Source organism: Corapipo altera, unplaced genomic scaffold, assembly GCF_003945725.1.
Source record: "Corapipo altera isolate COAL_440 unplaced genomic scaffold, ASM394572v1 57, whole genome shotgun sequence".
NCBI classification, from domain to species: Eukaryota; Metazoa; Chordata; class Aves; order Passeriformes; family Pipridae; genus Corapipo; species Corapipo altera.
Genome location: NW_020884905.1, coordinates 8,499,837 through 8,514,345, shown reverse-complemented (window position 1 = coordinate 8,514,345; position 14,509 = coordinate 8,499,837). Strand labels below are relative to the sequence as shown.

At 42.2% G+C, this 14,509-nt stretch overlaps 1 protein-coding gene across 1 annotated transcript; it reads left to right on the top strand.

The window, feature by feature from the left end:
• The first annotated feature begins 701 nt into the window (after positions 1–701).
• USP1 (ubiquitin specific peptidase 1) lies at positions 702–13,270 on the top strand. The gene is made up of 9 exons (XM_027651764.1): positions 702–815; positions 1,019–1,212; positions 2,477–2,600; positions 2,954–3,061; positions 3,602–3,762; positions 4,381–5,093; positions 6,176–6,346; positions 7,414–7,615; positions 11,676–13,270. The coding sequence occupies exons 2-9, from the start codon at positions 1,052–1,054 to the stop codon at positions 12,400–12,402; spliced, it is 2,367 nt and encodes a 788-aa protein (XP_027507565.1). The 5' UTR covers positions 702–815; positions 1,019–1,051; the 3' UTR covers positions 12,403–13,270.
• The last annotated feature ends 1,239 nt before the right edge of the window (positions 13,271–14,509 follow it).

Here is a 14,509-nt window from a genome sequence, read left to right as displayed (position 1 = left end):
TTGATCTGTAGTGATCTGTCCCAGCTGCTATCCCAGCATTTTTGCCGCCTTATCAGCTTCGGTGATAACTATTATTTATTGCCCTCTCCACAGATGCGCTGGTAAAGCTTTTTAGCTGGAGTCTGACAGAGACTACAAGTGAAACGCTTGATTTACGACCGCGAAAAGCGCCGGACGGCAGCGAGGGGCCCTTTGACGCCATGTTGCGGCTGGGGCCGAGCCCGGCGCGGGACCGGCCCAAGGCCCTTCAGGGCGGGCGTAGCCGCCGCCTCTGATTGGCTGAGCCGGCTGGGGGGGGCGCGACCACAGCGGGACCGATCCACCGCGCGCCGGCGAAGGGGGGGCCGGGCTGTCCCCTCGGAATGGTACAGCCCGAGCCCGAGAACCCTTTGGCCGGGCCGTTACCAGCGCCCGCGCGCGCTCAGCCAGGGCCCCCGGCGGGCTGTCCTTCGCGCTGCCTGATGCAGCGGCGGGCGTGCCGTGCCCCTCTTGGCGGGGCGCTGCCACCGAGGCGCCTTCGGTGTCGCCGCCAGCTCCCTGCGCACACCGCTCCGCCGCTCCGCGCGGCTTTTCGCTGCTGTGCTCGCCCTGCGGCGCGCTCCCTCTCCGGCGTTCTCTCGGGGCGGGCGGCGCGGGGGGGGGTGGTTGGTGCGGGGGGGGGGGGGCGGCGCGAGGCGGGGCGCGCGCGGGGCGCGGGGGGGGGGGGCGGGGTAGGGGTCCTCGAGGGCGCGCGGAAAAAAACGCGCCAAGTTTGCGGGCGCGCGGCCCGCGGTCTCCATGGCAACGGCGAGCGGGAGCGGGGCCGCGATGTAGCGGTGAGTGAGCGAGGGAGGGACGGGGAGGGACGGGAGCGAGGGGGTGAGCGGCCGCGCCGCCCGCCCGGGGCCCGCCGGCCGCGGGGGGACATGCGGGGGGCGCGGGGGGGCGGCCTGAGCCCGGGGCGGAGGGCGGCGGGGGGGGGGCCCCGCGGCGAGTAAATGGCGCCTGGTGTGCGCGTGTGTGTGTGTGTGCGCGCCAGGTGTGAGCGCCACGGCCGCGCCCCGCACCAGCCATGCCCGGCGTCCTGCCCGCCGACACCGCCAGGGCCAGCCCCAGCAAGAAGAACAGGCTGTCGCTGAAGCTTTTCCAGAAGAAGGAGGCGAAGAGAGCGCTGGATTTTACCGAGGCGCAGGAAAATGAGCAGAAGGGCGCGGAGTTCAGAGGCGCCGAGATGTGAGTCCCGCGCGGGAGAAGTTTGTTTTGTGGCGATGTGGTGTCGGTCCGGTATCGCTCCGTCCTCCGCTCGACTCGGTTTCGTGTTCTTATATAAATATATGCTGCAGCGCGCGCTAAATTAAATTAACGTGCGCTTAAGACTGAATTAACGTGCGCTTAAGAATGAATTAACGTGCGTTTAAATTAAGTTAACCCCCGACCCAACTTAACCGAACCGAACAAACTAATCTCAGTAACTGATTTTTTTATAACCGTTTGAATAAAATAAGTTTGCGACGCTGTGGGATGTTTAGTTGGCGCAAACTTTAGGGATCGCTTGAATAAGCGACCCTCTTTTAAAACTAAATAATCGCTATAACCAGTTTCTACAGCTGTCTGAAGGAAACAACTTTGCCACACTGTGGATGTCTTAGTTGGCACAAACTTTATGATCACTTCAAGAAGTTGCTTTCTTTCGAGTTGATATAAGTAGTTACTCTGCTGCTGAGCTATTTATATTATTATTTATATTAAAATGTAACTTCTTGCGAGATGAGTCTTAATGAAAAGATTTTAAAGGCTGTTTCTGCTGCAAGGAAATGAATTGGTTGTGGTGCTGCCAGTCATTCATTGGGGCTTTTCAAGCCCTGAGCAAATCTATCAACCCATTTCTTTCCTAATGGGGGGATTTAAGTGGGAAAAAGCAAAGTTGCTTGATTGAGGTCAATTAGAAATAGTTGGAGTCTTTAAAATTTGGTTCTCTTGTGTCAGTACAGTGCATTAATCATATCAGTGATTAATAATAATGATAATCAGTATATTATGTGTCAGGTTCATTGGTTTCTTTTAATTTTGTTTTTCTGTTTTTATTCTTTTGCTTTGTATCCAGAAATTATATGACTCTGGAGCAGGGCACAGGGATAGAAAACATGTTCTAGACATGTTTTCCTACCTTAGGAATGAAAAAAGAACGTACAAAAGTATTTAAAAGTGAACTTTTTTTGTTCCTTAAACTGGTCTCCTGATATTATTTGAAAAGTAAGTGTTGGGACTAACAGCAGATTTGGCTGATTTTTGTAAAATTGTTTCTTTTTGGGTGGTGTTATCGCTGAGGAGTTTGTGTTTGAGTGCCCAGAGTGAATATAGATGCTCTCAGACACACTTTGATGTGATTTTGAGCTGTGTATCTTAGTGATGAATTATGTCAGGTGGTTCTGAGATGGGAGGTGAAGGAATCCTTTTCCAAAGCTGTTTCTTACTCCCTGTTTTCTCTGTTTCACAGTGACCAGGTTGTTCCTGCAGCACAGCCTCCCTCCCTTGTCAGCTGTGAGAAAAAAGACAACATGTTGCCTTTTGTGGGCTTGAACAACCTGGGGAACACCTGTTACTTGAACAGTGTCCTGCAGGTGAGGGCATGGTCAAGGGGGACCTCAAAAAGGGGATTTTTTTTGGTTAAGCACAAGTGGGTGAGATTTGTAGTTTGATATTCCATGGATGTCTGGGTATAGTATGAAGAGAATCTAATTACAGTGTGGGGGGGAAATGGTGCTGCAGGAAATGTGTGCACTGTAGGTTGTCCTGATTGGGTAATTCTTCAGTTTCCATACTCGGGGCTCCTCCCTGCTGTGAAAAATCCTGGATCTTTGTATGCCGTGCACAGCCTGGGGAGATGCAGAGCTGGCTGGATCATAAATGTGAATTTCTATGTAGAGTAACCTCTTACTCAGGTTATTCTCTTCTTTTCAACTTTTGCTTTCAGGTATTATATTTCTGTCCTGGTTTTAAAACTGGAGTAAAACATTTATATAACATAATTTCAAAGAAGAAAGAATCTTTGAAGGATGAAGGAGAGCAAAAGGCAGAAAAGGTAACAAATCTCCACATGTTCTTTACTTATAACTTTGCAAGTAAGGCTGCATGCAGGAAGTTTAGTGAAAATCTAACTGATTTCTTCTGTTTTTAACAAATTTTTCAGCATTGTTTTCTACAGTGCTACTTCAGGTAAAGATATATTTGAATTGTTTTGAACTTGTGTTCAGACATGAGTGTTCAGAGGATCTGTAAACTTGTAAGCCCAAGTCTTAAAATTAAACAAGAAATTTGAGAAGATATCTCACCATGCATTTGCCATTAAGATAATTACGATACAGTACTTTGAGTGGATGGAAATTGGAGTTTCAGCAAGGATGGTTTCAGGATTTAAAATAATGGCTAATTTGGCTTTTATGTTTGTTTTCCACTTTGAAAAGAACAATAAATATATTGTCTGAAACCCACTTGCTTCCCATGGCACACAAAAAACCTATCCAGTATCTGTTAGAAAACTAAGGGAGGGCAGGAGAGAAAAGTTTAGCTTGTTACAGACAAAACTGCAAGTGTTTTTGTTCTTTTTACATTGTTATTGCAGGGAAGTTGTAAAGAAGATCCCCTGGCAAGTTATGAGCTCATCTGCAGCTTACACTCCTTGATTCTGTCAGTTGAGCAGCTTCAAGCCAGTTTTCTCCTAAACCCAGAAAAGTACACAGATGAACTTGCTACTCAACCCCGAAGGCTCCTGAACACCCTCAGGTACAAAGCACCCTAAGTGTTGTCAGAGTTCGCTCCTGACTTTTCCAGGTTGTTGCCATTGCACAGTTTCAGAGGCTGGTGGAAGGTAGATGGTCTTAAATTTGGTGTGGCCTTATAGGAAGTAAAATTTTTCGTGCTTATTGTTACCTCCATGATGTCAAAAACCTGAACTAAATTTAACTTTGTAAGAGTGTCATTTAAATGCAGAAGAGGGTTTAAGACAGTGCTTAGCCTTAGGTACAGAAGTGTCATAGAACTTTGGAATGGTTTGGGAGGGACCTTAAAGATCATCCAGTTCTACCCCCTGCCATGGGCAGGGACACTTTCCACTATCACAGGTTGTTCCAAGCCCCATCCAGCCTGGCCTTGAATACTTCCAGGCATGGTGAAGGATACTCTTTGACCTGAGAAGCTGCACCACTGGGTTGCAATTCAGTGTGTGCTTAAATGCCTAAGGCTGAACTTTCCCATGGCTCTGTGACAGAGAGGACTCCTCTCTAGGCCTGGACAGGACCCTCCATGACTTCCGTCTAAATCCCTAATTTAAATCTCAAATCATGTTACCCGGTTAGCCAAGAATAACTAATCCTCATTGCTCTGCTTGTTTCTTTTCCCTAGAGAGCTGAACCCCATGTATGAAGGGTACCTGCAGCACGATGCCCAGGAAGTCCTACAGTGTATCCTGGGAAACATCCAGGAAACATGTCAGCTGCTGAAGAAGGAAGAGTTGAACAAACTGCCCATGGAGGAGCCTTCAGCTAAACTGGAGGAAAAACTCAACCCAATCCCTGAGAGCAACAGGACCGGCAGTGCTGCCGAGGAGGAGGATCCCACTCCGAGCAGCCACGACGGAGACGCGGCCGAGGACAAGCTGCTCAAGGGACACGGGAAAAGGAAAAGTGACGCCGAGGGCGGCAACGCCAAGAAAAAATCCAAAGTGTCAAAAGAGCAAACTGCAGCAGAGGAAAATCAAAGGCAGACCAGGTCAAAGAGGAAAGCGACGGGGGAGAAGTTGGAAACCCAAAGCGACGCCATCGCCAAGTGCTCCGGGGACAGCGAGAGCGCGAAGCCCACGCAGAAAAAGTCACGGCTTAGGTTAAACTGGTTAAAATCCTCATGCAAACAGCCCAGCATTCTGTCCAAATTTTATAGTCTAGGAAAATTAACTACAAACCTGGGATCCAAAGACCCAGGAAAAGAATACGACTGTGAGCTCGAAGAGTCATCTACCAAGTACGAAAATGGTGACAGTAAAGAAGAATATCATGAACCAGCATCTCCCGTGGAAAACCACCATGAAAAGGGAACTGAAAAAGAACCAAAAAAGGAAGGTTGGTGCACAAGTGATGGGCTTAAAATTAGTATGATTAAGAAAGTACAATGCGTGGGAAGTCAGTCTTCAGACTGCACAGCCTGCAGAGCTCTAAACACAAAATTAGATTTTCAGGAATTGAAGAAGATTTTTAGGAACAAGAATTTATTTTTATACATGTTTGTAATTTTTTTTTTATAACTTGACCTGTTTAGCTTAGATCTCGAGGTATTCCTCTAACATTCTGTAATCATTTTACCATATATATGTATAAAAAAAAAAAAGGCAGAACATTGCCAGGTTTGTATTATCACTAATTTTTGTCATCCGTAGACATAGCAGATGGATTCAAGATTTAAAGGAAGATGCTGGTCAGGAGCAAACAGAATCATACTCCATTGACCATGGCTTTGTGCCCAAGTTTACAAACAATATTCTCTCCTTCCCTCCCTATTTATTAGTTTTGTCCCATATTCCCAATGTTCCCAAGAACTAGGAAGGACACAGGATGTATTACATATTCTTATTGACTGGCAGGTATGGATTTTTTGTCAATGAAACAAGGTATCTGTTGAGAGAAGGGGCTCAGTATGAATTCAGTACTTAACAATTTGGAACTTCCTGACCCACCCACCAATTTTATAAAAAATTGAAAGAATGCAGAATCTTTGAGATCTGCATTTCTTCAGCAGATTTGACCAAAACTGGCCAAGAAATTTAGAAAGTATTGGAGGAGAACACTGAAAATAAATAGAAACCAGCCAAACCCACACATGTGACGCTCCTTGAGGAGGCTGATAGTCCATACTAAGAAGTCAGTGCATTGGTGACAAATATTCCAGAATGCCACACTTAAAGTATAAAACAAGCACCCAATCTTAAAACAGAAATTATAGTTTGAGGGCCAAGAGACAGAGGCTCTGTATTTACTTACTAGTAGATGATACTCTGAAAACTGCACGATCCGTAGTTTTGTTTTAATTCCTGTGTGGGATCCCTAAAAGGCCATGGCTGTAACATGGTCATTTTCCACGGACAGCCAAAGGTAGTCTTTGGAATAAAGTGCAGCTTGCTCAGTGATGTGACATGTACTTTCTTTAGGTACAGAACTGGCTGTCTTTGAACTGGTGGAGAAACTGTTCCAGGGCCAGTTAGTGCTGAGGACAAGGTGTTTGGAGTGCGAGTGCTTTACTGAAAGGAGAGAAGATTTTCAGGACATCAGTGTTCCAGTGCAAGAAGATGAACTTTCTAAAGCTGAAGAGAGTTCTGAAAGTAAGTAACTGTCTCAGAGGTGTGAGGTGTTTCTGCCTCACACCATGGGGAAGGACAGTGCTGTGGTTATCAAGGAACATGGCTCCTGTTTGTGCTGACTAAAATTAGAGGCTCTTATCTCCTGTCCTGATTAACTTTAGACTTTGGAAACACAGTGCTGATACTGTGTTACAGTATCCAGATAATATTAAAATTGTTTCAAATCCTAACACATAGCATGCACTGCTTACAGTCCTTCACTTTGGTACATGTTTTCCTGCTTATAAATATTTTCTTTGATGTAGGTCTTCCCATTCTTCCTGGATAAGGAATTTTTCTGCTTTTTTTTTCCTTAAAAGAAATATTTGCACTTTTCCCTCAAAAATTAAAAGAGAACCCATTTTTTTTGTTAATTACTCTAAAATTTTTTTTAGTGTATTAGATTGTTGTTGCCTTAGTAGCATTTGTTTTATCTTTGTCAATATTAATGCTCTGGTCTCTTTCACAAATTTTATTGATCTATTCGTAGTTTTTAGGTATTTTAAAAAGTAAGCATGATAATACTAAATTTTGAAATGGTGACTTTTAAGGGAATTAATTTTAGTTCCCATGGAATTAATTTGGAGCAGCTTTTACTGCCTTTACTCCCCATTTCGGTGAAGGACTCAGAGTAAAATGTGTGGGGAAATGTTAATGTGTAAAATGCTGCTGTCAGTGTAGGTGATCCTGTCAGCAGTGTGAGGGTGGCAGGGGAGGCAAAATGTAAGAAGTGAAAGGGAACTTTCTAGTTATTTTGGATGTTTGCCCTAATAAGTGAAATTCATGGACTCAGTTTCCAGACACGGCAACAGAATTATTCTGTGTTATCTGAAACCACCTTTGGGAAAACCTTAGATTTGAAGTAAGAGATACTTTCATCCCTTCCTGAAGTGCTCCGAATACATCTATTTCACACATACTGAGTGTTCTTTACAGTGTTGTCGTTTTTGAGCCTCTCTTGACATGTTTTGTTTTGTTGTTGTTCTGGTGGGACTCATTGGAAATGTAAATATTGGTGTATCTGTGAATGTAACCATTCTCTTTTCTAGTTTCTCCAGAGCCAAAAACAGAAACGAAGACGCTGAAATGGGCAATTTCACAGTTTGCCTCAGTGGAAAGGATTGTGGGAGAAGACAAATATTTCTGTGAGAACTGCCATCACTACACGGAAGCCGAGCGCAGCCTTTTATTCGATAAAATGCCCGAAGTTATAACAATTCACTTGAAGTGCTTTGCTGCCAGTGGCTTGGAGTGAGTATGCATTGACTGTGTTATGAAACAGTGTCCTGGAGGAAGGGAAATCTTATCACAGGAGTTGAAAATGCTTTGTAACTTTGCCAAAAGCACATTTCCAGATTGAAATGAACTTAAATCGCTGGGATGCAGCCCCTGATTTCATAAAGGCTTTTTGTTCTTACGAGCAGAAATTACCTGCAGGAAAATTGACTTTTAGGAGACTTCTTGACAAAAATTTTTTAGCTGTACTCTTTAAAAACAGCCTGATTTATTGATCTTTCTTAAAACTTTGTTTACTTTAAATATCGCCTGTCCCTGTGAGTTTAGAGGCCACTTTAAGTACTTTAACAGAACAAGTAATTAGAACAAATATGAATTTTATGGTCACAGCCAGTCTCTACTTGAATGTAAGTACTAAAAAAATGAATGCGAGTGGGGAATAATAATAATCAGGAGTTAAACATTTTAAAGAGCTAACACTCATTACCCAAAATTGATCAATTCCTTAAAAAATACTGTTAGTACAAATTTTTTGCAATTTTTACAATACAAATTTTAGTACTCTACCTGAATGTGAGCACTAAAATCTGTGGGGGAAAAACCAGCAGATAAATATTTTAAAGAGCTAACACACCAAAAAATTGATCAACTGATTTAAAAATATAGTAATGTCAGCCTCACTGATGTTCAACTACTGAGAAATCAGTGTTTGATGTTATAATTTTTGCAATTCTTATGTTTTGAAAGAGGTTGTGAGGTTTTCTTTGGGGTTTTTCTCATACTTAAGAATTGGGATGGGAGGAAAAACCAAAGAAAAACCCATCCCTACAGTACTGTCCGTACATAAATCAGTGTCATGACAATTTATACTCAGCATTTTGCAGTAAACTCCATTTCTCCACTGAGATTTGAATACTGAAAAATGACAGAAAGCGTCATCAGGAGAAACTTCTTAGACCTATAAAATATTCCCCCAGATCTTTTAGGAAATTGGTACACCATTTATTGCAGCCTCTGAGCCTTTGGATGGGCATTAAGATTTTAGGCACAAATTAGTTTGGTCTTTTATCCCCAAGTTCCCTGTGTGCTGCATTTCCCCCTCACTTGGCTTTAGACATTCAGAGCCACCTCACCAGCAGGAAGCCTCATGCATGATGTCTGCCATGAAATTTAGTTTCTAATAGTTGTGTCACCAATATTTTCGATAAAAACACCACATCTGAGTTGTCAGATGATTTGTCAGAGGGTGCTCTCTAAGCAAGTGCTGGTAACTGTGGTCAGTTTAAGATTCGTGAAATATCCAGTGCTGAGGATGATATTGTTACTTTTTTACAGGTAGTTTGCTAAGATTGTTAAAGGTACATTTCTTAGTCTGCCTGTTTGTAGTATTTTTTTAGGAATATCCAGGTTTCTGACGAAGTAGAAGGGAAGCTTCCTCTGTCTCTGCAATGCCTTTTCATACAAATCCAGGATCATAACATACAAAATTGTCTTTTCATTGATGTCCATCATATTTGACTTAAATATTGACTTCATATATATAGACTTAATATATATTGACTTGAAGTTGCACACTTAAAAATGCCCTTGTATTGTTGAGTAGCCCTTGATGTGGGATGGAATCCTGGCATGATTATAGGCTATTGAAAAAAGTACAACCTGAAAGGAAACCTGAATATTATCTTCCATTTGCTCTTCTATTTCCTATCTTTTTGTTTCCACGGGGAAGCACTTTCAGGTTAACCAGCCATCTCCTGAGCCACTCACCTCTTCTTCTGCCTTGGCAACCTTCAGCTCCAAAATACTCAGACCAATATCCAGGTCAGAGTGAATCCAGTCTGTTGTGGTTTTCCTCCTGTGTCCTCAGTCATGCCAGACATTTTCTGCCAAGGGCTGGCAACCAGAGATTAAGGAAGTCAGAGTGGAAAAATCAGTGTACAGCTGGAGTCAGTGATGAAGCTGAAACTGCTTAGAAGAGTTCCCTGGTTTTTTACTTGAATTTTTTATGTTGGACAAAACCACGTCATTGCTAAAAGCAGTAACAAACTGTTTTACTGGCTTCAAACTTAAATTTTTAAACTAAAACTCTTCATACAACTTCCCTTAGCCCCCATAAAAATTTGGAAATGCTGTCTGCTCAGTTGTGCTCTACTGAGTTCTCTGATGACTGAGTTGTAAATAAATGAAGAGAAACGAAGGGTAATGTAAATATTTGCAGTTAATAGGGACTTTATTCATGTTTTCTAGATGCTGGTTTGCAAAGTGTTTGTTTTAAAATAAAGCAGCCAGTGTGAAAATCTACTTGCCTGAGGATGAGTAATTCTCTTTGGCAAGAGTGTGTGTGTGTGTGTTGTGTGTGGAAAAATCATAGGCCATGTGTGCTCAGGCTGTGAAGCTCTTAAGGAGAAATGTGTAACTGGTGATACATAGTTAAGCATTTCCACTATAGAAATTTAGCAGTTGGTGAGAAAATCAGCTTTTTGTTTTGTGAAATTTTGTACAGTGGATAAAGTTAATTTATAGCCTCAAAAGACGTAGCTGCAGAAGTCAGGTTTGCTCTGTGTGAAATGCATCAGTCAGAGCAGGCAGAGTACTTGGCATACAATTTTTCTGTCTTCAGATTCTTATAATTAAGAAGAACAAAAAGCTAATAGGAAAAGATTTCCTCCTCTCCAAATCTTTGATGCTGGATCTCATTCAGAAGAAAGGCAGACCTGCTTTTTACTGTTTTGTGTGAATATGATTGTCACAGTGTGCTTGAGTGGAACTGGATTTCTGATCTGGAGTATCAGCAAGCAGTTTCTCTGTTTCTTGACTGTCTTCTGAATATCTCTATTTCTGGCTACTAACAATAGGGATTTTCAGAAGATTTAAGTTTTGTTATTTCTGATTATATGCTCTTTGTGTTCCTTTTGGTGGAGTCAAATGTTTATGGTAAGCTTAGGTCTAAAGGGAGATTTCGGTTAATGAGAGTGACTGAGGATCTGTGGGTGTGTGTAAATGTGTTTATCAGGGTTTATGGCTGTGAACACGAGTAAAATGATGAGAAGTAGAAATCAAAACTAAACACAGGAAAACAGGAGTCTGTTACTGCAGTTATGCCATAGCTACAATTTCCTTGGATTCAAGATAGTTTTTCTTAGGATAATAGCAGTGAGCTTTTTGTAACCTTAGTTTTACAGGGCTTGCCTGGATTTTTCCCTACAACACCCTGAAAGTTGAGCAAGAACTGAATCATCACTGGAATCTATTAAGACATCATAACCTATCACTAAATAAAGAGGTTAATTAATTTGTGCTGATGCAATATGTTACTCATCAAGATCAGAATCATTCAGTAATATTTTTTTTTCAAACTCTGTAGAAGATCCTTGTAATGAAAGGACTTAAACTTTTCTCATGGTAAATTTGTGCACTATGAACAAAATGCTGAGTATTTCTGGAATACCAAATGCTTTTCCAAGTAAATCAGCCAGAGAATTGCTTGAAAAAAATGGAATACCACAGGACAGGTAATGGGGAATCCCTGGTAGCAAGTGTTGGTAAGTTTACTCATCACTGAGGGGATCTGAGAAAAACCACTCAGACTTTCTACGTGATACTAAAGCTACTTGAAAGTAAAATAATTTGTATTTATTCAGCAAATGACTCTTTCAGGAGGGGAAAAAAACCCAACCTTCCTTATTTCAGCCTTGGCTGTTGATGTTTTTGTTTTGCTTTTTAAGCAGAGTGGTGTCTGGGGCGAGTGCAGGTGTTTGTGCATGGATAGAAGCAGGAATGATAACAATTAGCCTAATTATTTTTATCACCACTATTTAAAAATTAATTTAGTTGATACTTTAGAAAAAGGGAGTCTCTTGAATTATTAAAATTTACAGTTCCTAGGCTGTAAAATTTACCATTATACAGTCATAAAAGTGCCTTTACTGACCAGGGGTGCCTGTGACAGATGTTGGTGATCCAAAGTGAGAAGGGAGAAGCTTCTCCTGATCACATGTGGAAAATAACAGATGGGCCTATGGGCCTAGAGTGGCGTTTACTGGGAAAGGGTTTAACTTGTGTCTCCCTTGTGAAGGTTTGACTGCTACGGGGGCCTGTCCAAGATCAACACTCCGCTGCTGACGCCACTCAAGCTGTCCCTGGAGGAGTGGAGCACCAGGCCCACCAACGACACCTATGGATTATTTGCTGTGGTCATGCACAGCGGCATCACCATCAGCAGTGGACACTACACAGCCTCTGTCAAGATCACAGATCTCAGCAGCCTGGAGCTGGACAGGGGCACCTTCATGGCCAACCCCACATACGCCGTGCTCAAACCGGAGCCGCTCAACGAGGAGGAGGCCAGAGCTGTGACCGACGACTACGACGACGGCGAGGTCTCCTTCAGGGTCAATGGTGCTGCCCAGCCAGGGAAGGTCCTTAGCAAGAAGAACATGGAAGCTGTGGGACTGCTCGGGGGGCAGAAGAGCAAGTCTGACTGTGACCTGTACCCCAACAAACCAGCCAACCCCGAGAAGTTCCTCAGCGTGGTCACGGAGAGCAGGAGCCCCGAGCGCAGCGCAGGGAATGCTGAGCACGGCACAGAGCACAGCGAGGCCAACGGGGTGGGAGCCAGCGGGCTGGAAAACAAGGCTCTGTATGTGCTCCAGAGCCTCAAGGAGTATGAGGGCAAGTGGCTGCTCTTTGATGACTCCGAAGTAAAGGTCACAGAAGAAAAGGACTTTCTGAATTCTCTTTCTCCGACATCGTCATCTACATCAACTCCTTACCTATTGTTTTATAAGAAAATTGTAGAGTGATACTGTATTTTGACTGTAAATATTCAGGATTTGCATACACCTCTTGGTCTGATTTGCATCCAAACTACCTGGAAGAAACGGCTGTTTTGTTTTTTGAAGCTACTGATTCTTCATGTTTTTGGTCTTTTTCTTCAGTGTAAAGTGGCTCAACTTGAATTAACAAAACACAACATAGAACTTGACTCACACCTTAATTTTCTGCTGGAGAATAGTGCTACAACCTTTTAGAAATACCAGTTTGTATAGATCCTAAACAAAGCCTACAGCACCCAGTAGTGGTTTTAACGCAGCTCTAGGTCTCAGACATGCCTATTGTATTATTAGCTTTTTTTTTAAAATAAAATTTATTTGTATTCATACCCCAGAGTAAATGTATATTAACTAGCAAATTTCACCAGAAGTTGTGTATTTTTGTAACTTGGGAAGTAACACTTCATATTTAGTCTTTGGGTAACCGACATGGTTTATTCTCCTGATCCTTCTCCTTCCTGCTTTGTGCAACTCAGAGCACAAGGAAAATGGTCTTGGAACCTTGTTTAGTGCATTGGAAGGACCTGAACTTCATAGAAATGCTTGACTGGTCTAATTTGCATCTTGTTGCATAGGTGTTAAAGGGCAAAGTGTAAATAGGTGTGATTAATATGTCGACACAGGGGCAGAGTGTAGTGTAATTAAAATAATTTTGTACTTTGAAGAGTGGAGCCCTCTAATCTGCATATATGTCTGGGTGGGTTTGGAACTTAGTAGTGACCTTATAACAGTTAATTTGTACCTGAGCTCACTGCAAAATAGGAAAATGAAAGCATTTGGCTTTGATGCTTTGTTAAGAATGTATATATGAAATAAAAAACTTATGATACGCATCTGAGACAACCAGATCAGACTGTTGTGTTGGGAGGGGAAAACAAAGTGGAAGTGATTTGGAAACAGTTATAAAAAGGGTGGGAAACTATCTTAAAGAAATGGAAGATTTTAAAACTAACATTCTGTGGGGTTTTTTTAACTGATTCTTGTACAGCAGATCCTAACCTGAAGGCACCTGATGACCAGAGGTGTGACTTTCAGGGTAAACAGATGATTATGGCAAAAACCAAAAATGTTTGCACTAAATACTAGGGATGAAAATCCCAAATTGTTTGTTAGATGATTTAAGGTGAATCCTATCAACTGACAGAGTCTTAACCAATATGACACAAAGTAAGGTGAGTGTTTAATTGTCATGGGATGGAGGGAAAGACATGAAGATTGCAGAGAGACAAGGGAAGATAGCCAGGATGTGAGTATGTCCTGGTTTCCTGGATACTTTTAACCTTTTTCTAATACAAATTAATTTATTTACAGGAAAAGCCCTAAAACCCTTTACCTAGTTAATTCTGCAATACCTAATTTTTACAACCTTTTATTATAATGTTGTATAAACACTGAGGTAACTAAGGAAAAGTATCTTTAGTGTATTTTCCATGTTAGTGTCAACCTCTGATTGTTGTACAGGCCTTGACTTTGCAGCATATCCTAGATAAAAAAGCTGGAATGACAAATGCTCTTAAGATCTTTTCCTTTTCGAAAGCATTGCATCATAATAAATAATTTCAGAGTCTAAACCAAGATATAGCTACATTAAAAAAATAACAGTGATCTTACCTTGCAAGGGCAGCCCCATCCTATTACAGAATGCAATTTTTTAAGGTTTGCTGAATTCAGCCTGCAAATGAAAGTTTATTTTTCCACACCTGACCCAAGAATTATCTTTTTCATTCAACTGCAGGATTAGGAGTGTTTCCAAGGAAACAAAATGCCATTATATACAACAAAATAAAATGTGCGGAAGACCCAGCTGTCTTCCATCATAGCATAAAGCGTGGGAGAAGATTCTTTGTGGCAGCTGAACAGAAAGATGCTGAATGAAAAACACTCCTCTGGCACAGGGAGAGGGAGCAGGGGGTGGGGTTTTTTTGAGATTTACTTGAGCACCACTTGCCACTCTCCTGAACTCACCACTTGCTGCAGTAACTCATGTCCTAGAGTAGGACTGCTGTAAATTAAAGTTTCGCTCTTTCATGCTTATTTGGATTTGTTCCCCCTTTTTCACTGTGTAAATATTTTCAAT

Excerpts from the sequence above, each read along its gene's own strand:
- USP1 (XM_027651764.1), top strand. The coding sequence starts at position 1,052 with ATGCCCGGCGTCCTGCCCGCCGACACCGCCAGGGCCAGCCCCAGCAAG. Across the intron at positions 3,763-4,380 it reads AGGCTCCTGAACACCCTCAG|AGAGCTGAACCCCATGTATG; the intron begins GTACAAAGCACC and ends TCTTTTCCCTAG. Across the intron at positions 7,616-11,675 it reads TTTGCTGCCAGTGGCTTGGA|GTTTGACTGCTACGGGGGCC; the intron begins GTGAGTATGCAT and ends TCCCTTGTGAAG.